This window comes from Chanodichthys erythropterus, chromosome 9, assembly GCF_024489055.1.
Source record: "Chanodichthys erythropterus isolate Z2021 chromosome 9, ASM2448905v1, whole genome shotgun sequence".
NCBI lineage: Eukaryota > Metazoa > Chordata > Actinopteri > Cypriniformes > Xenocyprididae > Chanodichthys > Chanodichthys erythropterus.
The window spans coordinates 3,830,107-3,854,266 of record NC_090229.1 but is presented as its reverse complement, the minus strand read 5'-3'; the positions used below and the strand labels follow the sequence as shown (position 1 = coordinate 3,854,266).

The following is a 24,160-nucleotide window of genomic DNA, read 5'->3' as shown; positions in this document are numbered from 1 at the left end:
TCCTGAAAAAAATATTGTACACAAATATTTTGTACAATTGTACACATTAAATGTTTCTTGAGCAGCAGATCAGCATATTAGAATGATTTCTGAAGGATCATGTGACACTGAAGACTGGAGTAATGATGCTGAAAATTCAGCTTTGCATCACAGGAATAAATTACTTTGTGAAATATATTCAAATAGAAAACAGTTATTTTAAATTGTAATAATATTTCACAATATTACTGTTTTTACTGTATTTTTAATTAAATAAATGTGTATATATATATATATATATATATATATATATATATATATATATATATATATATATATATATATATATATAAAATGTTTATTTATTTATATTTATTCTTTTTTTTGTTGTTTATTTATAGTTTTTATTTATTAATTTCTCTTTATTTATTGTATTTAATTTGCTGTCTCTTTGTGTTTAATTTCACACAGTTGACTCGCCGGTTGCCCCCCATTAAGGAGGCCAAACCTCGTCTGCAGAAGCTCTTTAGAGATTTCTGGCTCTATTCTGTGGTCATGGGTTTTGCTGTGGAAGGTTCTGGTAAGGAAATAAAATCATCACTGACAGCATTTAAACATGAATTCACCACATGCACATTTTGACTCTAGCAGTTCTCACAGTATTTCTACAGAAGTGTGTGTTTGCCTGTGGTTTAGGTCTGTGGCCTGAGGAATGGTACGAGGGAGTGTGTGAAATCGCCACTAAATCCCCGCTGCTCACGTTCCCCAGTGGAGAACCGCTGCGTTCTGAACTCCAGTACAACTCGGCACTGAAGAACGACACGGTTACTCCGGTATCCAAACGCTCTCTCACCGTCTCAGTGCTGTTTTACAGCTGTGTTATCTAAATTACTATTACCTCTAACAGTGAGTGGAAAGTTAAGCACGTGTATCATTTGTGCTTCAGACATGAATGATTGCTCAAATTATTTGTCTTCTCCAAAAAATCCCAAAAATGCAAAACCAAATTTATTCCTGAGGAGTTAACTTGATGCCATTCACTTAACATGTTGAGGTTATGTAGCACACTACTGTTTGACACATTATCCTTGCATACTACATATTGTTTTACAGTAACAGTATATAGTATATTAATGACCCAGACCTTGTTTGTTAAAAAAAACCCTCCTTTTTTGAAGGCGGAGTTAAGTGATCTGCGCAGCACCATCATTAATTTGTTGGATCCGTCACCTGAAGCCTCCGCCCTCATCAATAAACTCGACTTCGCCATGTGCACTTACCTGCTGTCTGTCTACCGGCTGGAGTATATGAGGTTAGAGACGCTTGACTTCCTGTTCCCAGTCTTTCTGACTTCCTTTAGAACAGCACCTTCATTATTCACCATTTTCCTACTCTCCATTTGCATGAATAATGGTAGTAACTTCCGTTAAACTGTAAACAATTAGCGAAAAGTTAAAAACAGGGTACAATGGGAGGACATTATTCTACTCACCCTTCAACAATTGAACATCAGGACATGTAAAAGTGTAAAATCATTGACAAATTACTACCACAAACCATGAATAACCCCTATAACCCCTGTCTTTAGGGCGGTGCAGCAGCCAGAAGAGACATTGTGCCATGAACAAACAAGTTATAGAAGGCTTTTTATTCCACAAATCACCAACATTCACCATGGATTTAATGTAGTAATGCTAACTGTAACCATGGTATTGTGGCATAAATAGTCAAATGTTTTTAAATTATTAATTTCATGAAATTCAAGCCCTTTTAATGTTTTTTTTTTTTTTTTTTTTTTTTTTTTTTCAAATGCTTCATACTTTTTAAATATCTAATTTTAATTTTATTTTTAATGTGATGCTTTGTAAAACTAAAAAATTAGGGATGTAAGAGAACTAACACTTCGTAGCAAACAAAAACTTTTATTTAAAAGAAAAAAAGACATGAAATTACTACTATAACCAGAAGATGGCAGCAGAAGAGCACTTGACCCTCATCTCAATGTGCATACTATCCACCCTAAATAGTATTGAATATTACTAATGTCACACACTATTTAGGATGGATAGTATGCAAATTGAGACGCAGGCTTGGTCATTTCCATTTCCTAATATTGGGGAAAAATAGCAAAAAAGTCACAAAGTCTCATGGAAAACAAAAACTTTTCTTCAAATTGTGACTGAATTACACAGAAACAAGTAATTTTATAATCACTTTTATAATCTAAGAGTAGAATATTTAAATTTTCCTTATAAAAATTAGGTTTTTGCACCTTACTGTTATTAATAATTAAATAAAGTTCATTTTAATTCAAGCTCAGTGCTTTACTGTCAAATTACATGTAAACAAACGTGTCATATTATTAGTAACCGCACTGATTAATGCAAAACAATAGTAATTTTATAATTAAATTAACTTTATGATTAAAAATACCCCCAGTGCTAATAAATCAGGTGCTGGCGCCACCATTTGTAGAGGAAACAAGAGATTCTTGGTGCATTCCAGTGAATTATTAATGGGATATACTGTAAATTAAATCGGGAGAGCAAACCACAAATGCACAGCATGTGTTGTCTTTTTTTATACTGTTACAGCAGAATACAAAGAGGAAAATAATGCAGCGAATGAAAAGAGCTCTTGCCACAGATATTCTTGTTGCATTATAACATGAACATGAACGAACTTTTACAGCTCATTCAGTCAAACGGAAGGATTATTTGTTGCATAACCTTATGATTTGAAATTATTTGTTTGTTGTTGTTGTTTTTTTTGTTGTTGAACTTCCCCAAACCGGAAGTGCCTCCCATAATTTAAAATGTACTCTCTCTCTGGCCTCCACAGGATGTTGCACTCTAACGATGCCGACCGCTTCCAGGTGATGTTTAGATACTTTGAGGACAAAGCCATTCAGAAAGATAAATCAGGTCAGAAACTCAACAGAATAAAAAGTAGAACTTTTATTTATTATATCATCGAATCAAGAGTTTTAACTCATTCATTAAAATTTAACTGATTTGTGGAAATTAATAAATGGAAATGAATTATTATACAACAAATGATCATGAAACTAGTCAAATCACAAGATCTTTAGGAAACAAACTGTTGCTTAATTGTATGTAACCAGCAAAATCATTGCAAATATATTGTGAATATTCAATATATCACACAGTTCTGACTTGCATCTTTATCATGTCTCTCTCTCTCTCAATGCAGGCATGATGCAGTGTGTGATCTGTGTGGGTGATAAAGTCTTTGAGGTTTTCCTGCAGATGATGGCTGAGAAAGTGAGTCGAGTATCTGAAGGATCTCTCAGCACTCAACTGAATGCGGTTTGATCACTCATTATTGATAATGGCTTTGCCTTCTGTTTCAGCCCAAGACTAAAGAGCACGAGGAGGAGCTTGAGCGTCACGCTCAGTTCCTATTGGTCAACTTCAACCACACCCACAAGAGGATCCGCAGAGTTGCAGATAAATACCTCTCAGGACTCGCTGAAATGTAAAGTGACTTTCTATCTGCTAGTGAGCTCCCTACCTAGACAGCATATTAAAGCATCGCTTATGATGTAAACTCAACAATTTCACCCAATATTTGTGTATTCTTTGTAGTTTTTGTTATTTTTATGCTTATTACTATTGGAGTATAGGGTTCCACACAACGTCTGCAGATTAGGTTGCTTTTAACTTTTGAAAAAACATGTGTCGAACATCTTCCCAAACTTGTAATGAAAATATTTTATAAATCTGTTCTCATCAAAAGAGCTTTAAGGTCTCCCTGCAGTTTTACACCAAAGTAAAAGCTCTATAATTTAATGTTTGTAAGTAAATAAATTAAGACTGACATAAATATTAGTATTGTAATTTTACTGATGTTCTGTAAAATAAAATTATTTTTATTATTATTATTATTAAATATATAATTTTGTTTCGTATTATTACATTAATATTGTTGCTATATTAAAATATTGATTTATTTAATAATAATAATTATGATTGACTATTAAATATATTATTTAAATATCAAAATATTAAAATAATAAATATATAAAATAAAATCACATAAAATATAATCTAAAAAAATATAAAATATCATTTAAAATTGTATATTTTATATATATATCATATAAAATATCTTATAAAATGTCTGTTGATTTAATTTAATAATAATAATACTTAATGTATCATTTTGTTTTGCATTTTTATTACATTAGTAATGTTGCTATAGTATAATATGTATTTAATAATAATAATAATAATAATAATCATAATTAAAATGTTGATTATGATTATTAAATGTATCATTTTAAATATTAAAATCATAAAATACCATATACAGTAAGATATAATATCATAAAATGATTTTTCATTGATTTAATTGGTGTAATTTAATAATGATAATAATATTAATAAAAAAATAATTGTTTTTCTCATACACAAACACAAACCAAAAGCTCAAATCACTGTTTGTCCTCTAGATTTATTTAATAATAATAATAATAATAATAATAAATAATGGTTATTATTATTATTATTATTATTTAGTAGATTATTATAATAGTAGTAGTATTGCTATAGTAAAATATTTATTGATTTAATTGTATTAATTTATTATTAATAATAATAATAATAACAAAAAGCACCAACACAAAGCCCAAATCTGTCTGTCCTCTATATTGATTTAATAATTAAAATAATCATAAAAAATGCTGCTGCTTATTAAGTAGCATTTTTTTTCGAGTAGTATTTGATTTAATTGTATTAATTTTATTATTAATAATAATAATAATAATAACAAAAAGCAGCAACACAAAGCTCAAATCTGTTTGTCCTGTAGGTTTCCTCACCTGCTGTGGAGTGGAAGAGTTTTGAAGACCATGTTGGACATCCTGCAGACTCTGTCTCTGTCCCTGAGCGCCGTCAGTACAACACAACACACCAATATAACTAGTGTTTCCACTGTCACATGTCATTCACTCACCCTGACCTCCTCTTACTGATCCTGTTAAACAGGACATCCACAAAGATCAGCCGTACTACGACATTCCCGACACCCCGTACAGAATAACGGTTCCCGACACGCATGAGGCGCGAGAGGTGAGACGGAGCCTTTGAGCCCTGAATGTACTCGCAATCTGAGTCGAATGATTCGAAATGTTGTTTGTATTTGCTCTCCAGAGCATCGTGAAGGACTTTGCCGCCCGCTGTGGAGAGATCTTGAAGGAGGCCATGAAATGGGCCGCCTCCGTCACCAAATCTCATCTCCAGGTGAGCTCAAGTCACAGCAAAATCTCCAGAGTTAAATCAGAGATAATTAAGTGATTGTCCATTAGTGATGAACACCTGCTGTTAACAAGCACTGAAGAAAAGAGAAACACAAGAACTACAACTGACTTCAGTCACAGCCTTATTAATTGTTTAATTATCTCATTAACTTACTTTAACACTATTTAGAGAGGGACCATATGTATTCTGAGCAGAGTTGTTTTAACACTCTGAGGTCTGAGGGTATCGCCGGCGATACCACCGCGGTTTTTTTCTTACCAGTGTGAAAGAGACTCAAAATACTCCGTTAACGTTGCACATACAATTAAGAGTTATTGTCCTGTCGTGTATTTATTGTCTTGAAAAGTGTTTTGAATAGCCATAGTTAGTGATCTCTGTCCTCTGTTAGTTCGGTTAGTTCCTGGATTGCTTATTCTTCTTCAGTGCTCAGGCATTTGTGGACTAAAGGTGAACAGAGCGCCCTCCGGCTGCAAGTATGAATTGAAAACACAGTATCCAGCACTTATAGTGATGACAATAAATCCTGAATAAATATTACTCTTCTGTATAGAAAATTGACAAACATTTGAGAATCCATCAATATTTCTCCAAATGTGCATGCTTTTAAGCTAAAAGCCTGTATGAAATGCTATAGAGGTAACGTAATTGTTCAGACACTTTGCATCACAGAAATACATTATATTTTAAAGAATATAATAGAATACCATTATTTTAAATTGTAATAATATTTCACAGTATTGCTGTTTTTTCTGTATGTTTGATTTACACCATGATGAGCTTGAGACATGATTACAGAGGGTTTTTTCACAGCCTACCTGACTGAAAGGCCTAATTAATATGCAAGTCATTTCAGGTCATTAGTATGTGATTCTTTTGTCTTCTCAGGTGAGAATCATCCATTATTCATGATGATTCACGCCTCCACGCATACTGTGTTTCTTGACCAAAGATGTTTTAGAAAATTTAAATCTCTCAAAAACTCTAGTCTACAACCTCAAATACCCAGATGTCTTGTGAACAAAGATTTAATATATATTTTTTGGCTTTCAAAAAATAGTGACTTAAGTTTTTCAGTGACTTAAGTTTTTTGTTTTTTCAATAACCACGCATAAATGTTATTCCTTCAAAAACACAAACATGTACATACATGTTCCTCACATATTATTGTAGCCTAGTTTGTGCTGAATACAGTGTAATGACACTTTTTCCATTAATATGTTTATGAACAACTGAAAAAAGCACAAATGTCAGAGCATGTCAAAACTTCTCCAGGGTCCTAAAAATCCTCAGACCCCTGAGGGTTATATCTGGGGATTTTACTGATATATGTGTATATGTGTATATGTATGTATGTATGTATGTATGTATGTATATATATATATATATATGATATATATATATATGATATATATATATATATGATATATATATATATGATATATATGATATATATATATATATATGATATATATATATATGATATATATATATATATGATATATATGTATATATATGATATATATGTATATATATGATATATCATATATCATATATATATATATATATATATATATATGTATATATATGATATATCATATATCATATATATATATATATATATATATATATGAGATATATATATATATATATAATTAGTAAAATGTAATTTATTCCTGTGATCATTCAGCATCATTACTCCAGTCTTCAGTGTCACATGATCCTTCAGAAGTCATTCTAATATGCTGATTTGCTGCTCAAGAAACATTTCTGATTATTATCAAAACAGTTGCAATATGTTACACATTTTTCTGTCTCAGGAGTATCTGAACAAGCATCAGAACTGGCTGTCGGGTTTGTCACAGCACACGGGTCTGGCGATGGCCACCGAGAGTATTCTCAGCTTCGCGGGATACAACCGTCAAAGCACGACGCTGGGGGTGAGAAAACGCCCTATTACCCAGAGTCCCTCTAACAAACACACGTCCTGATGGTAACCCATGCTGTGCTCTTATGGTAGATGGTTACTGAGATTGTAACTGAGGTTTTTGGGCAGATTAAGGTAAGACGGTTGCGAGTCTTTAGAATAAAACCATCAATCATTTTATAAGAAAGCCTGAAACTGCTGATTAATGCCACAATGAAAATACATATTGAAATCACTAAATTCAAAACATCTTTGAAGATTGACAGAACATCATATGATCATGATCATAGACGCACTTCACTGTGACACGTGAATGATACTCTGACAGATCATTTATTTATTTGTCTAGTCAGTTTTTATTTATATACCTCTTTTCATAATGCACATTGTTTCACAGCATCTTTAAAGATAATAGGTGCGTCCCAATTCGCGTACTTGTGCACTATTCTATGACGTTTTTAAGTATAAATAGTGTGAGTAGTGTGTTCACACTGAAAATTCCAAAAAGAAAAAGTGCACTTTAAATACCCGGATGATGCACTAAATTAACGGAAAAAACGAAGTGTGGAATGTTGGACACTTTGTGCACTCAACTGTCGCAGCTTTAATTACGTAGTGTTGTTAAATAACCTTATACAATTCACGCACTACATGGATGAGTGCATAGTGCACAAGTACATAGTGTATAGTGCGTCATTTGGGACGCAACTTATAATGTTTGCAGCAATAAAGTGTTATTCTCAGCTCTTTTAGCAGTAAATGCATACAGCAATTTGTGTATTTTATGTATGCATTGAACCATATGGCCAGGGGCCTCATTTATAACCGGTGCGTACACAAAACAGGCCCTGGAAGAGCCGTACGCCACTTCCTATGCATAGGTTGTGATTTATAAAAACAAACTTGACGGGAAAATTTGCACACATTTTGGAGACAGAGCAGTTTGGCGACACCGATGGTGAGGTGAGGGACTGACGGCAGATGAAGGAAAACCACTCCTCTTTATGAGTCCTAATCATAAATGCAGTGCATGTAAACAGTTTAAATAAATAAAAGAATGATTTACATCTGATCCTCATGTCGTTCCACACCCAGAAGACCTTCGTTCATCTTCAGAACACAAATAAAGATATTTTTGATGAAATTCAAATGCTCAGTGAGGCCTGCATTGACAGTAAGATAATTAAGACTTTCAGTTCCCAGAAAGCTACTAAAAACAAAACAGTCATGTGACTACAGTGGTTCAACCTTAATGTTACGAAGTGACGAGAATACTTTTTGTGCACCAAAAAGAACAAAATAATGACTTTATGCAACAATATCTAGTGATGGGCGATTTCAAAACACTGCTTCATGAAGCTTTACGAATCTTTTGATTCGAATCAGTGGTTCAGAGCGTGTATTAAACTGCCAAAGTCACATGATTTCAGTAAATGAGGATTCTTTACGTCATAAGTGTTTCGCGATTTCAATGGTTCGCGTGGATGAATATGCATATGCAAATGATATGCAGATGAGGATATGCATAGTAAAACTACGCGTTGTAATCTCCATATATTGTGCAGCTTCTGCTTTTGTGCAGTACAGTCCAAAAGTTTGGAACCACTAAGATTTTTAATGTTTTTAAAAGAAGTTTCGTCTGCTCACCAAGGCTACATTTATTTAATTAAAAATACAGTAAAAACAGTAATATTGTGAAATATTATTACAATTTAAAATAACTGTTTTCTATTTGAATATATTTCACAAAGTAATTTATTCCTGTGATCAAAGCTGAATTTTCAGCATCATTACTCCAGTCTTCAGTGTCACATGATCCTTCAGAAATCATTCCAATATGCTGATCTGCTGCTCAAGAAACATTTATTGTGCACAGATTTTTTTCAGGATTATTTGATAAATAGAAAGTTCAAAAGAACAGTGTTTATCTGAAATCTAATCTTTTGTAACATTATAAATGTCTTTACTGCCACTTTTGATTGATTTAATGCATCCTTGCTGAATAAAAGTATTAATTTCTTTCATTTCTTTTCAAAAAAATAAAAATAAAAATTCTTACTGACCCCAAACTTTTGAACGGTAGTGTATAATGCTAAAGAAGCTTTGTGTTTCAGATAAATGCTGTTCTTTTGAACTTTCTATTCATCAAGGAATCCTGAAAAAAAAAAGTACACAACTGTTTTCAACATTGAAAATAATCATAAATGTTTCTTGAGCAGCAAATCATCATATTAGAATGATTTCTGAAGGATCATGTGACACTGAAGGCTGGAGTAATGATGCTGAAAATTCAGCTTTGATCACTGGATATAAATTACATTTTCAAATATATTTAAATAGTACACAGTTATTTTAAATTGTAATAATATTTCACAATATTACTGATTTTACTGTATTTTTTATTAAATAAATGTAGCCTTGGTGAGCAGATGAAACTTCTTTTAAAAACATTTAGGTTGGTGAGTCCTCTGGTACATTAGTATTCAGTATATAACACTGTATGAGGTACTGTATCCCACAATACACTGCATATTTGACCTTAATGTGGACTATAATGCATTAAAAACATTAATCATATGAACTGAAACCGTGTGAATTGGGAAGAGTGTTACATTAATGACTTTTCACACTTAGTTCACCCAGAAATGAATTTATTACTCTCCTCATGTCGTTCCACACCTGTAAGACCTTCGTTCATCTTCAGAACACAAATTAAGATATTTTTTATGAAATCCGAGAGGTATATGACTCGACATGAGGGTGAGTAATTAATGACTGAATTAATCCTAACCCTTTAAAACTAACCTGATGTGTCTGACCGGATCTAATCAAAATGTAATACTCCCATCTAACTTTTCAACTGCATAAATTGATTATTCCTGCAGTGACACTTCATAATTATTCATTAGCACTGTTGTTTTCATATTATGTTAATTTGGTCTTTGTTGTATTTGTTTTTTTGTTGCATGGTATGAGCTCTGATATAATTTTGCAGCATGTCTGCGTATCATTTGGTTGTTTTGTCATTGTCTTTATTTGTGCCGTTACATCATTACGTCTCTGCTAACCCGCTGGGCTGATAACTCATCTGTGTGTGTGTGCTGTGATTGGTTGGTCCTGGGTTTGGTGGGTGTGGCCTGCCGTGTGTCCCTCCCCCTCGCCCCAGGCAGCTTTTCCTCAGGTCAGTGCTTTCAGTTGCTTTAACTCATGTTTCATTTATATACCTACAGTATATTATGTTTTCATCATAGCGGTCGAGCGGTCAGTCCTGCTGCTGCACCTCACAGGACGCCTGATGCTTTATTTACATGGGGATGTTTTTAACTGTGAGAGACTAAATCAGTTTCCATCATCTCCAGGTTACCCAGCTGACGGAGCGGCCCACCTGTGTGAAGAAGGATTACTCCAACTTCATGGCGTCACTCAACCTGCGGAACCGTTACACCGGAGAGGTAAACGCATTTAATGAGGTGTTTATGAGTGAATCTCATGACAGGAACATATTTCCAGCTCATTTTTCACAGAAAATTTAAATCTTTTTATTTTATTTAAAGAATGTCTATTTTTAGGACCAAAGGGGACAAAAATATATTAATTTAATTTAATTTTAATTTAATTTAATTTAATTTAATTTAATTTAATTTAATTTAATTTAATTTAATTTAATTTAATTTAATTTAATTTAATTATTTGCATTGTGACAATTGTTTTTTTCACTGTAAATTAAAATAAATAAATAAAAAATAACATATTCTTATTATTTTTCATAAAGAACGTCTATTTTTAGGCCCAAAGGGGACAAAAATGTATTTATTTATTTATTTTGCATTTTAATTTTAATTTAATTAATTTCTTTTCTTCAGTTAATTTAATTTAATTTGTTTTTTCACAGAAAATTAAAAAAAAAAACATATTCTTATTATTTTCCATATAGAAAGTCTATTGTTAGGACCAAATTTAAATTTTTAAATTTTAATATACTTATTAATTTATTTAAAAAACTGATTAATTAACTAATTCATTTTTAGTTATTTGCATTGTGTCATAATTATTTTTTCATAGAAAATTAAAATAAAGAAATGAGAAATAACATATTCGTATTATTTTCCATAAAGAAAGTCTATTTTAGGACCAAAAGGGACAAAAATATATGTATTCAATTTTGTATTTTGATTTAAATTTTTATTTTTTATTTAATTTATTTAAATTTAATTAATTAATTTATTTATTTATTTGTTTTTTTGCATTGTGACAATTTATTCACAGAAAATTTAAATAAAGAAATAAAATATTCTTCTTATTTTTAGAACGAAAAGGCAAAAATATAATTATTTAATTTTTTATTTATTTTAATTTTATTTAATTATAATTTAATTCATTAACTTATTTTTATTTATTTGCATTGATATTTTTTTTTTTTCAGAAATTTAAATAAAGAAATAACTTCTCATTTTCTATAAAGAAAGTTTATTTATTTTAATTTTTAAAATATTTTTTTTATTCATTTATTTGCAGTGACATAATTATGGCAATTAAGCACAGCTTTACTCCAAATTCTCACTACTGAAACAAAGAAAAAACTTCTCATTCTTATTCTTCAATTTAAATAATATATTATATTTTGCCTTGAAGCCTTTATGCATTATAGTAGTTTTTGTTGTAGTGCTTAATTTATGCAGATTTTACATAAAAAATATTGTTAGGATTGGATGAGAATCTAACGATAATCCCCACTGAAAATAATGAGAATTACAAACTCAAAATGAAAACATCCAGACACATTACAGTAATGAGAATATTGTTGCATTATGAGGAAAATGCACTTTATTGTCATAAATATTAAATAGTATTTAAAAAGGCTCCATTTTCGAACCTTCCACTTTGTTTTTGGGGTGAAATATGATTTTGTGTCCGTAAAGCAAGAGTGCATCATTTGAGTGTGTGTGTGTGTGTGTGTGTTGAGGTTGCCGGGATGCTGCATTTTGCCGAGGCGACGCACAGCGAGTCGAACCTCAGCAAACTGATGATCTCTCAGATGAGCAACGCTCTGGACGCCAAAGACTCGGACGCCTTCATGCAGAACATGTTTAAGATGACCGCGCTGTTCATCAGCAGTAAAGGTAGCACACACACACACACACACACACACACACACACACACACACACACACACACACACACACACACACACACACACACACACCCTCCGTGTCCAGTGCAGATCAGGTTTGAGTGACACACAATCGTCTGTCTCAGACTGCGATCTTCAGCTGCTGCATCACCTCTGCTCGTCTCCTCTGAAGATGTTCACGGAGCAGGGCATGGAGACGGCCATCGCCTGCTGGGAATGGCTGCTGGCAGCTCGCAGTGGAGCTGAAGTCCAGGTAACTGTCATCACTGTAACAGCTGTAACACATGCTGTGAAAACACGGTGTTCATGACGTGTGTGTGCAGTTCATGCGTGAGATGGCGGACGCCTGGCAGATGACCGTCAAGCTGAAGATGGGCTTGTTCTCGGAGACGGAGTCGGAGGCCGATCCGTTAGCCGCTTCAGAAGAGAGTCAGCCGCTGCCTCGTCCACCCAACGTCACACCGCATTCACTCTGGATTGAGGTCTGTACTCTTACTGTTTATATAGTGTGCATACAGTGTGTCAAGTCAGTTTTATTTATATAGTGCTTTTCACATTGTTGCAATATATTTTAGCTGGAAAGCTAGAGGAGAACTGGCTCCTAAAACTTTGAATTTTTTCTCCAATAATCAATATCAAATGTTTTTCGTTCCTTGGCTTTGGTTTGCACACTAAGGTTGTTTTCAGTCTTTAGATGCTAAGGACCCCCAAATATGATCATCCTTGCATGTAAAAGGCATCTATCTTTTATACACACCAAATATATAAAAAGATTAATATTATAAATAAAAAAATTAGTTTCTATTAAGTTGCATTATTATTTTTTCTATTCACAATAGTAATGTTCTGTTGAATGCATTAATTCATTTTAATGTTTATTTATTTATATTATTATTTTTTTATTATTTTAATCTAGCTTAATTCATTTAATAGATTAATGACTATTTTAATAATTTTTATTTTATTTTTTTCTAGATTTTCTCACACATCCTCCTATGAGGGATTCCAACCTAAAACTTCTTTTTCATCTCTCTTTTATAAACACCCATTTCATACACCTAAAAATTGTTTAAGTTAAATTATTATATTTTTTCTCTAATAACTCTAGGAATGTACTGTTAAATGCATTATTTGTTTGTTAATCACTTAATTCATTTATTTAGTTTAGTTTGCTTATATTATATTATATTATATTATATTATATTATATTATATTATATTATATTATATTATATTATATTATATTATATTATATTATATATATTTATTGTATTATATTTAATATATTTATTGTATTATATTTTAGTTATGTTGTATTTTAATTTAATTTATTTGAATTTAGCTTAATTCGTTTAGTTATTTTAGTTTGCTTATTATATTATATTTTATTATATTTAATATATTATATTTTATTATATTATTAAGTTATTTTTTATTTTTAATTATCTTAATTAAACTTCTTTTTCATCTCTCTTTTATAAACACCCATTTTATACACCTAAAATTGTTTGTTTTAAGTTAAATTTATTATTTTTTCTTTAATAACTCTAGGAATGAACTGTTAAAAACATTATTTGTTTGTTAATCACTTAATTCATTCATTTATTTTAGTTTGCATATTATATTATATTATATTATATTATATTATATTATATTATATTATATTATATTATATTTATTGTATTATATTATATTATATTTAATATATTTATTGTATTATATTATATTATATTTAATATATTTATTGTATTATATTTTAGTTATTTTGTATTTTAATTTAATTTATTTGATTTATTTTAATTGAGCTTAATTCATTTATTTATTTTAGTTTTCTTATTATATTATACTATATTCAATATATTTATTATATTGTATTAAGTTATTTTTATTTTTAATCTAGCTTAATTAATTTAAATTTAAATTTATTTTGCTTATTATATTATACTATATTATTATATTGTATTATATTATATTATTTTTATTTTGTTATTTTGTATTTTTTAGTTTTATTCTAGCTTAATTTAATTTTTAATTTAATTTAGTTTATTTTAATTTAGTTTAATTAATTAATTTTAGTTTGCTTATTATATCATATTATTATACTATATTATATTTAATATATTTATTGTATTATATTATATTATTTAGTTATTTTGTATTTTAATTTAGCTTAATTCATTTATTTATTTTAGTTTGCTTATTATATTATATTTAATATATTTATTGTTTATATTTTATTTATTTATTACATTTATTATTTATTTATTAATCTAGCTTAATTACATTAATATTACTATTTTAATAATTAAATAATTCATTTATTTATTTTAGTTTGCTCATTATATTTTATATTTATTTATTTATTTAGATTTTTTACAATTTTTTTTCTAGACTTTCTCACTCGTCCTCGCATGAAGGACCCCCATCCTAAAATTTAAACACGCATTTTATAAACTGTTTAACTGTTATAGTTTCTTTTAAGTTACATTACATTATTTTATTTATTTTAATGTAATTTTATCTTCTGTATTTAATAGATTAATTACTATTTTACCACATTTTATTTATTTTACTTTTATTTATTTTATTTTAATTTTTTGGTTTGATCATAAAGCAATATGTACTAAATAGCAAACCTCAACTGGTTTATATCACTGTCAAATGTAAATGTATCATCCAGCTCTAAACTGCTCAATCTCCTTATTTAATCAAACATTCAAATGCAAAAACACAAAAATGAAATAAAAGATGATAATGTAATGTGGACATGACAAAAGTGTAGTGTACCACTGTTTATATACTATTTTTATAAAACAGTAGGCAGTATACAGCGTAGCTACTGTTTAGTATGCCGTCGACTATTTCATTTTGAAAACATATCATATCTCTCCTTGCATGAGTGATTGTTGTATTTCTGTGTGTGTGTTTAGTTTCTAGTGCAGAGATTTGAGATCGCCAAGTACTGCAGTGCGGATCAGGTGGAGATCTTCACCTTTCTCCTGCAGAGGGCGCTGTCCATCAGCGTCGGCGGACCCAAGAGCTGCCTGAACCGTCATGTAGCCGCTATAGGACCCCGATTCAGGTGATGATTCAAACACATTAATGAGAAAGTTTTACAGCATTTACACAATAAACTGTTATTAGCTTATATCTGAATGTGCAGTATGAACACATGAGTAACATGTGGTACTGTTGTAATTGTGTTTTAGGCTCCTGACTCTTGGTCTCACTCTTCTGCATGCTGATGTTGTGACCAACGCCACCATCCGTAACGTCCTGAGAGAGAAGATCTATTCCACAGCTTTTGATTACTTCAGGTATGAACATCAACACCAGCAGGGGGAATATGATTTCTCTTTCAGACTGAATGTGTTTGGTGTGTGTTTTTCAGTGTGGCCCCACGATTCCCCACTCAGCCCGAGAAACGCCTGCGTGAAGACATCAGCATCATGATCAAGTTCTACGCGTGTCTGCTGTCGGATAAGAAATATCTCACAGCCATTCAGCTCGTCCCACCAGGTAACCAAACACTGACGTTCATATGAACGATCTTCAGGTCAAATCCACAAACATATTAACTGTTTTCAACACTGATAATAATCATAAATGTTTCTTGAGCAGCAAATCATCCTGAAGGATCATGTGACACTGTGAAAATTCAGCTTTGATCACAGAAATAAATTACACTTTACTATATATTCACATAGAAAACAATTTTAATTTAAATGTGTAATAATTAGGGCTGTCAAGCGATTAAAATTAATCTAAATTATTAATATAATTAATCGCACATCGAATTTGACTGAGAGATTACCCCTAAAAGATCATTTAATGTCATTATTGTGTTAAATGAGAAAAGCATCAAATAGACAAAATAAAAATATTTTATTTGATTCAAAAGTAAATGATTTTTGGGTGAACTATCCCTTTATTTTATTAATATAAAAAAACACTATTTATTTATTTATTTTTTAATTTAATATTTAATATTTTATTAATAAAAAATAATTATTTTTTTATGAAATGATACTCTAAATCAAAAACTACAACTGGCAGTAGGTGGCGGTAAATGTCTAAATGAGTGAGTCATTGAATCATTCATTCACTCGATTCATTCAGGAATGAAGTAAAAGGCTCTTTATAAATGGATCATTGAATCATTGATTCAACCAATTGATTCGCTAAAACTGATTGGCTTTATAGGTCATATTTTCATTGGCAAAATTGTGCAAAAGCAGACAATATTGTACGTAAAATATAACACAATATTAACTTCTTATTTATTGAACTGTTGTATAAAATCAGTATCACATTTGCACTCATGATATTCAGGACAAAAACGGCACTAGTGTGATATTGCTTTAACAATATCATGATATAAATATGAGACAAAAACTATACAGGGGCATTTTTTCCTCAATATCTTGACTTTTCGGGGCATATGGCTGCTTCAATAAGCTTTATCACACAGTGAGCTGTTGCCCTTCTTCATGTTCAGACATCTATGTAGGTATGCGTTAAAGGTGCAATATGTAATATTTTCTGTCCGCTAGAGGCCTATTCAAAACAAAGGCGTAGTTTGACGCCAAGTTTGAGCGAGGAATCTTGGGACGTGTGGTCTTCACTTCATAGCCGGTGGAAACAATAGGGATATGACTCGGGAAGAAATCATGTTCATGGATGTGATTATTAACGTTACTGTAGTGTGAAGCAGAGCAGGAGTGAGTGTTGTGGAGCTGAACGAGGAGCTGGAGCGATTGATCAACACACGCCTCACGAGCAGCGGGACTTTTATTATGACACAGTCGCCGGCGCTGCTTCCGCTTTACCGGTCATGAGTATGAGGAAACGCAGCTCTGTTTATCATATTAGATACATTTGAGAGTGTTGAAAATGATGTTATAACGGCGGCTGCTGTGAGACACTGTTACACACTGCAGTAAGATCGATCCATTTTACAATATCATATTAAATGCTGGATGATTGTGTTGATATATGGCATGCAATTAATTTTAAAATGTATTGTATGATGGAGAAAATGCTGTATTACTGTTACTAAAAATAAAGCTAAATCTGATTATGCTATGTTAGCTTCACAAAATAGTGTTTTTCTCTGAGGCGTGGTAAAGCATGAGACTGAAGAAAATTAGATTTAAACAATAAGACTAAACATGTTGAGCTATATAACAATAATTAGTTTTCTGTCTATAAATATATCAAACAGTTGTTCCCTTGTCTATTAAAACATGTAAATATTAAAGCATCTTTGGTGTTTCCATGGTTTCTACAAAATAACCCGGAAACCGAGGATAACGCGGGGATGACGCCATTGACAGGCGACTCCTCACACATCCGGGAGCCTTGGATAAAATTTCCATTTTCTCACTATTTACAAATAGCTGCAAACATTTGGGATATTGTAAGTACTCAAGTGAACAAAATGTATAACACTGGCCTAGTGGTTTTTGGATATTTTACTGCATATTGCACCGTTAATAATAGCCCTAATAATAATATTTCACAATATTACTGATTTGACTATTTTTGATCAAATAAATGGAGCCTTGGTGAGCAGAAGAGACTTAAAAACTAAATTTGGGGTCAGTAAGAATTTTTGTTTGTGTATATATTGAGTGGTAATGACAGTGTTGATGTGTGTGACGTCAGATCCTCAGGACGTGTCTGTGAACAGTCTGTCTGTGATGGCGGTGACGGACTCCAGGAGCAGTCTGGACGCGGCTGTGGGCTCCAGACAACAGGCCGGTCAGGGCTGGATCAACACATACCCGTTGTCCAGCGGCGTCTCCACACTCTCCAAAAAATCAGGTCCTCGCCCCATTTCTTTTTACAGAGGGAATGGATTGGAAACTGCATCACAGCTCAATGGGTCTGCTGTGCCAGTCCTTCTCTTTTTCTTAAGGGTTTTTTTCTCTCTCTCCCTCATGTTGTTGTTGTTGTTGTAGCATCATTGTCTATCTCTTTATCTTTAAACCACATAAAATACACTACCAGTCAAACTTCACACAGTCAAATTTGACAATTCTTGCCTTTATGGAATATTGCAGTATTTATTATAAATGATTTATCCGTTCACATCATTTGTTTTAATTCATGTTTCTCGTAATCTTGAATCAGAATATCTTCTCCTCCCTCTTGCAGCATCTTTTCTCTTCTCTGATGATGAGGGCGGGGCAACCTGTCACTCACATGAGATCCACCAATAGCAAACCACCACCATCCAATCAATTCCCCACAGACAAAATCAAGCCCCGCCCTACATTTGTTCTTGTTTGAGAAGCGTTTCACTCGGATATACGGCACTATAGGGATGAATTGAAGCTCAACTTCCCTATTGTCCACATGTTAGATTAATAATAAATTGATGAACATATAAATAAATGTCTACAAAACTAAGCAGAAGCCTTTAGATCAGAAGGAGTTTTAAGATTATGAGCAGTTATGTGTGTCCAAACTTTAGACTGTTAGTGTACACATGTTTTTTTGTGTGTGTATGACAGATGAGGTCACAATCCTTCTTCATCATGTTAAATTCTCGGGTCTTGTAGGTCTGTCAAAGAAGACGAACAGAGGAACACAGCTGCACAAATACTTCATGAAGCGCCGAACGCTGCTGCTGGCCCTGCTGGTGAGATTATAGCATCAGTTATCGGATTATTAAAACTGACCAAGATTAATATGTGTGTCTTTAGTCTAAATACTGGTCGCGATATCATTCCTGCATCCCAGTGTGTGCACTATCCATCCTAAATAGTATGTGAGATTAGAATAAGTGTGTCCCGAAGCATAGTATGTTGAAAAGCGTACTACTATTTTAGGTAGATTTTCAGTGCAGATCTGGTGTAGTGACAAATTTGGTAATTTAGCCATTTTATATATATATATATATATATATATATATATATATATATATATATATATATATATATATATATATATATATATATATATATATATATATATAATGACTAATATTGCCCATGCACTTTGGAGGAGGATTCAGTTCAGAACTACAAACACGAATAAAAAGTGTTAAACTACAAACATGGTGGATGTGCCAATGTGACGAGATGATTAACAGGCCAGTTTACGGTGACAGGATGCATGTAACTATGCAAAAGCATCTATTAAAAACGCAATTTTATGACATGATAGTATGTCTTTTTTGCTACAAACACAAAAGTATGTACTTTTTCTTTTCAGAAAGAGGATATACACTACCAGTCAAAAGTTTGGGAACATTTGGGAACGAAGTCTTTTCTGTATTTATTATGAAATAAATGAAGCCTTAATGAGCAGAAGAAACAGTAATATTGTGAAATATTATTACAATTTAAAATTAAAGTTTTCTATTTTAATATACTTTAAAATATAATTTATTCCTGTGATCAAAGCTGAATTTTCAGCATCATTACTCCAGTCTTCAGTGTCACATGATCCTTCAGAAATCATTCTAATATGATGATTTATTATCAATGTTGGAAACAGTTGTGCTGCTTATTTTATAACCTGTGATACTTTTTCGGGATTCTTTGATGAATAAAAAGTTTAAAAATATCAGCATTTATTTAAAATAGAAATCTTTTGTAACAATATACACTACCGTTCAAAAGTTTGAGGTCAGTAATTTTTTTCTTTCTTTTTTTTTTGAAAGAAATTAATACTTTTATTCAGCATGGATGTGTTAAATTGATAAGTGATAGTAAAGATTTATATTTTGAATAAATGCTGTTCATCAAAAAAATATTAATCAACACAACTGTTTCCAACATTGATAATAAATTCATATTAGAATGATTTCTGAAGGATCATGTGACACTGAAGACTGGAGTAATGATGCTGAAAATTCAGCTTTGATGACATAAAATAAATTATATTTTAAAGTATATTAAAATAGAAAACTATTACAATTTTAAATTGTAATAATATTTCACAATATTACTGTTTTTTCTGTATTTATTATGAAATAAATGCAGCCTTAATGAGCAGAAGAGACTTTGTTCAAAAACATTAAAAATAGTAATGTTCCCAAACTTTTTACTGCTAGTGTACTTTTAGGGGTTAGTATACGTAGGCGACGTAGGAGACTTCAAGGAGTATGTGCTTAGTATATGATTAAACCAAATGAGCACATGATTTATTTCATTCGTTGATAGGCCAGTGAGGTGGAGCGTCTGACCACCTGGTACAATCCTCTGGGCAGCCAGGAGCTCCAGATATCAGCCGAACAGTCTGTGGAAACCAGCATCGCCAACTGGAGGTCAAAGTACATCAGCCTGACTGAGAAACAGTGGAAGGACAATGTTAATCTGGCGTGGAGCATCGCGCCGTATCTCGCCCTACAGCTGCCAGCCAGGTGACTGACTGTAGGCATTTATATTTTATGCATTCGATGACTCGCATTGCACTCAAGGTCTAGATTTATCCAATTACGCATTCCCTGAAAATCAAACCCATGATTTTGGCATTTCTAGCACCATGTGCTGCTGTTTGAGCTACAAGAATGAATGCAGTACTCTATTTACAGGTTCAAGAACACTGAAGCCATCTTCTCAGAAGTGACCCGCTTGGTTCGGTTGGATCCGGGAGCGGTCAGTGACGTTCCTGAGGCTGTGAAGGTGAACATCCAGATCCCAACAGAACCTAATGATGAAATGAACGAGTAATAGACCTTAGTCGGTTACACAGTAAAATCAACTCTGCTCAGAGTACATTTCGTCCCTCTCTAAATAGTGTTAAAGTAACACTGAAGCAGAGTTAAAGTTAATGAGATAATTAAGCAATTAATAAGGCTGTGACTGAAGTCAGTTGTAGTTCTTGCCTGCGTCTCAATGTGCATGCTATCCATCCTAAATGGTATGTGACGTTAGTAATTTTCAGTACTATTTAGGGCGGATAGGGTGAATAGTATGCACATTGTGCACTTCAGTGATTCTGCTTGTTAACAGCAGGTGTTCATCACTAATGCACAGTCATCACTTAATTAATTGCTTAATTATCTCATTAACCCTTAATGGTCCCTTTGTTGTACCGACGATTTTGTCCCTCGGGGTCAGATAGACCCCAAACGTTTACAGAGCGATTGCATAAGGAAATATAAATTTTTTATATGATAAACTATATATCATTTTTTTTTGACTTCTCATCTATGCATTTATGCTGTGTTTTTGTGGATATTTTGTATTTTTTTACCTATTTACTGAACAATTACTTAACCATGTCATAAATTGGCTTATGAAAAATTGATTTTTAATAAAAAAAAACCTTTAATGATGAACTTAATTAAATCTAAATTGTATTTGGACATTGCTCCATGTGGTAGGGATAGAATACTACCATCTAGAGGTTTGTGGAAAAAGTTCATGGGTTATAGTTAAAGAATTATGGTGCAATGGCCAAAACTTTCCAATAGAGGTCAATAGAGGCTCAATATTGACTGTGTGTGTTTGTGTGAAAATGAAGGAAAATGCCAGCGGGGTCAGCTGGACCCCAAGGACCCATTACTTTAACTCTGCTTCAGTGTTATTTTAACACTATTTAGAGAGAGACCATATGTACTCTGAGCAGAGTTGAATTAACTCTGGGATTTTGCTGTGTAGGCACCATTTAATTTAATTTGACATTGAGGTACAGAACTACATTTTGTTCAGTTCCCAAACATGTTCCTGGAGCCTTCCCAACGCCGCATGTTTTCCATGTCTCCTTAATCAAACACACCTGATTCAGATCATCGACTCATTAGACAAGACTTCAAGACCTGAAATGAGTGTGTCAGACAAAGGAGACATGCAAAATGTGCAGTGTTGGGGAGGCTCCAGGAACGTATTTGGGAACTGTTTTGTTTTCACAGTCTGTTTCCTGGAGTTTTTGTCCTCTGGATATTTCTGAAATATATTAAGATGAACTACTTAAGATAAAAAAAGTGATTAAAATTCAGAATATTTGGGCACATGCAGGTACGGGTGTGCGATATTGACAAAAATCTTTCTGGGATTTTCTCGATAACAGTATTTAGACAATATTTTGATAAGAGTGTTTATTGCATTGGTACCTTGGCAGGTTTAGGACTGCCGTGGACAGCTGACTCCTAAAGTTTTTGATATTTTTCACACTCTGTGTGGTGGTCAGTTCGCAGCAGTGACAGAAATGATCATTTCTACTAAGTTTAAATAAATTTTTACCTTTTTGGGCCATTTTACCTTTTACCTGCATCATCTTTTGTCAAATTCGTACATTTAACCGATAAATAAATTTGCAATGCAAAGAAAACAGAAGCTGCGTCTGAAGTGGCATTTAGACACACTACACAGACTGTTTAATAGCTTTCCTGTAGCTCAGTGGTTAGAGTGTGGCACTAGCAATGCCAAAGTCAAGGTTCGATCCCAGGGATTGCACATACTCGGATACAAATGTATAGTATAATGCAATGTAAGTCGCTTTGGATAAAAGCGTCTGCCAAATGCATAAATGTAAATGTAATACAGATCAGAGGGATATGAATGCATTTATACTGCAGTTACAAATGCATAATTAATGTTTTAAACATAAAATGTTGAATATTGATATTTTGAAATGATTTAAAAAATGCAAAGATACTTTAAATGTGAAATTAAAACTGCCAGTAGGTGGCAGCAAGCCACTGTTAATGAGTGAGTCATTGAGATTCAACTGATTCATTCAAACGGTTGATTCAGGAATGAAGCATTTGTCTCTTAATGAGTGAGTCATTCAATCATTCATTCAACTGATTTGTTTATTCAGTAATAAAACACATATTTTTGTGGCTAAATAGATCAAAAACAGACAATATTGTGTCTAAAATGTAAGTCACTTAATATATGTATGCAATCTCTAGGTGTGATTTAGTAAAGTGAGAGACATAATTTCAGATTGCACGTCGTTAAAGCAACATTTACGTTATTATCGTAGATGATATATATCACAAACCCCTTGTTGCAGGACTTGAACTAAACACTTTTCCCTTATGCATTCATATAAATTTTAACCTAAAATCTTGCTGTTGAAAACAATAAAAGTTCATGGACATGTTATTCATTCACTGCTCATAAACATTGTTTCCCCTCAAAAATCCTGCCAGTTCCTTCAGTTTCTGCCTCGTACAGGAACAGCATTTGATTTATGTGATTTTGTGTCTCGTAACTGTGAACGTGTGTGTTTCCCGCTGCAGTTCTTGGTGACGTGGCACACGATTGATGCTGATTCTCCGGAGTTGAGTCACATCTTGTGTTGGGCTCCAGCTGACCCTCCGACGGGCTTGTCGTATTTCTCAAGCATGTATCCGCCACATCCTCTGACCGCGCAGTACGCCGTCAAAGTCCTGCGCTCCTTCCCTCCTGTACGCCATCATCATCATCATCATCACTCCATACAGTGCTTTATCTTGGGCATTCTGAGTGTCTTTATTAATGTATATTTTACTCTCATTCAACAGGATGCTATTCTGTTTTACATCCCACAAATTGTTCAGGCTCTCCGTTACGACAAGGTATAGTGTGTGTATGAAATTAAAAAAGTTAAAGTGCCCCTATTATGCTATTTTAAAGACTCCTAATTTTGTTTTGGATTCTCCTAGAATAGATTTACATGCATACAAGTCAAAAAACACTTTAATTTTCTCATAATATCCACTGCAGCATCAGCTCTTTTCTTGGTGTCTGAAATGGTTCGTTCGAGGATTCGAACTCTCTAAACCCCGATTTGCATGTGCAAAGTTAGATTTGTAAGGGTATAAATGAAGTTGCATGCATCGTTTTAATATTTTGCAAAATTATAAATCATATGTAGTATATGCATGACATATATTGCA

At 32.4% G+C, this 24,160-nt stretch overlaps 1 protein-coding gene across 9 annotated transcripts in view; it reads left to right on the top strand.

Moving 5' to 3' along the window:
- pi4kab (phosphatidylinositol 4-kinase, catalytic, alpha b) overlaps positions 1-24,160 on the top strand; it is a 62,488-nt gene that overhangs the window by 27,533 nt on the left and 10,795 nt on the right. For 3 of the 9 annotated variants that reach the window (XM_067394285.1, XM_067394280.1, XM_067394279.1), the window contains exons 20-44: positions 451-559; positions 676-812; positions 1,158-1,291; positions 2,821-2,903; positions 3,193-3,263; positions 3,353-3,477; positions 4,813-4,894; positions 4,989-5,072; positions 5,154-5,243; positions 7,079-7,198; positions 7,279-7,320; positions 10,352-10,366; positions 10,545-10,637; positions 12,149-12,305; positions 12,442-12,569; positions 12,640-12,798; positions 15,246-15,397; positions 15,525-15,632; positions 15,707-15,834; positions 17,983-18,141; positions 18,882-18,961; positions 20,490-20,689; positions 20,861-20,951; positions 23,522-23,689; positions 23,786-23,839. In XM_067394285.1, coding sequence (XP_067250386.1) covers positions 451-559; positions 676-812; positions 1,158-1,291; positions 2,821-2,903; positions 3,193-3,263; positions 3,353-3,477; positions 4,813-4,894; positions 4,989-5,072; positions 5,154-5,243; positions 7,079-7,198; positions 7,279-7,320; positions 10,352-10,366; positions 10,545-10,637; positions 12,149-12,305; positions 12,442-12,569; positions 12,640-12,798; positions 15,246-15,397; positions 15,525-15,632; positions 15,707-15,834; positions 17,983-18,141; positions 18,882-18,961; positions 20,490-20,689; positions 20,861-20,951; positions 23,522-23,689; positions 23,786-23,839 — 2,769 coding nt within the window. Of the gene's footprint in view, positions 1-450; positions 560-675; positions 813-1,157; positions 1,292-2,820; positions 2,904-3,192; positions 3,264-3,352; positions 3,478-4,812; positions 4,895-4,988; positions 5,073-5,153; positions 5,244-7,078; positions 7,199-7,278; positions 7,321-10,351; positions 10,367-10,544; positions 10,638-12,148; positions 12,306-12,441; positions 12,570-12,639; positions 12,799-15,245; positions 15,398-15,524; positions 15,633-15,706; positions 15,835-17,982; positions 18,142-18,881; positions 18,962-20,489; positions 20,700-20,860; positions 20,952-23,521; positions 23,690-23,785; positions 23,840-24,160 lie in introns of those variants that run through there. The other 6 variants (XM_067394287.1, XM_067394281.1, XM_067394284.1 and 3 more) reach the window with 4 other exon arrangements.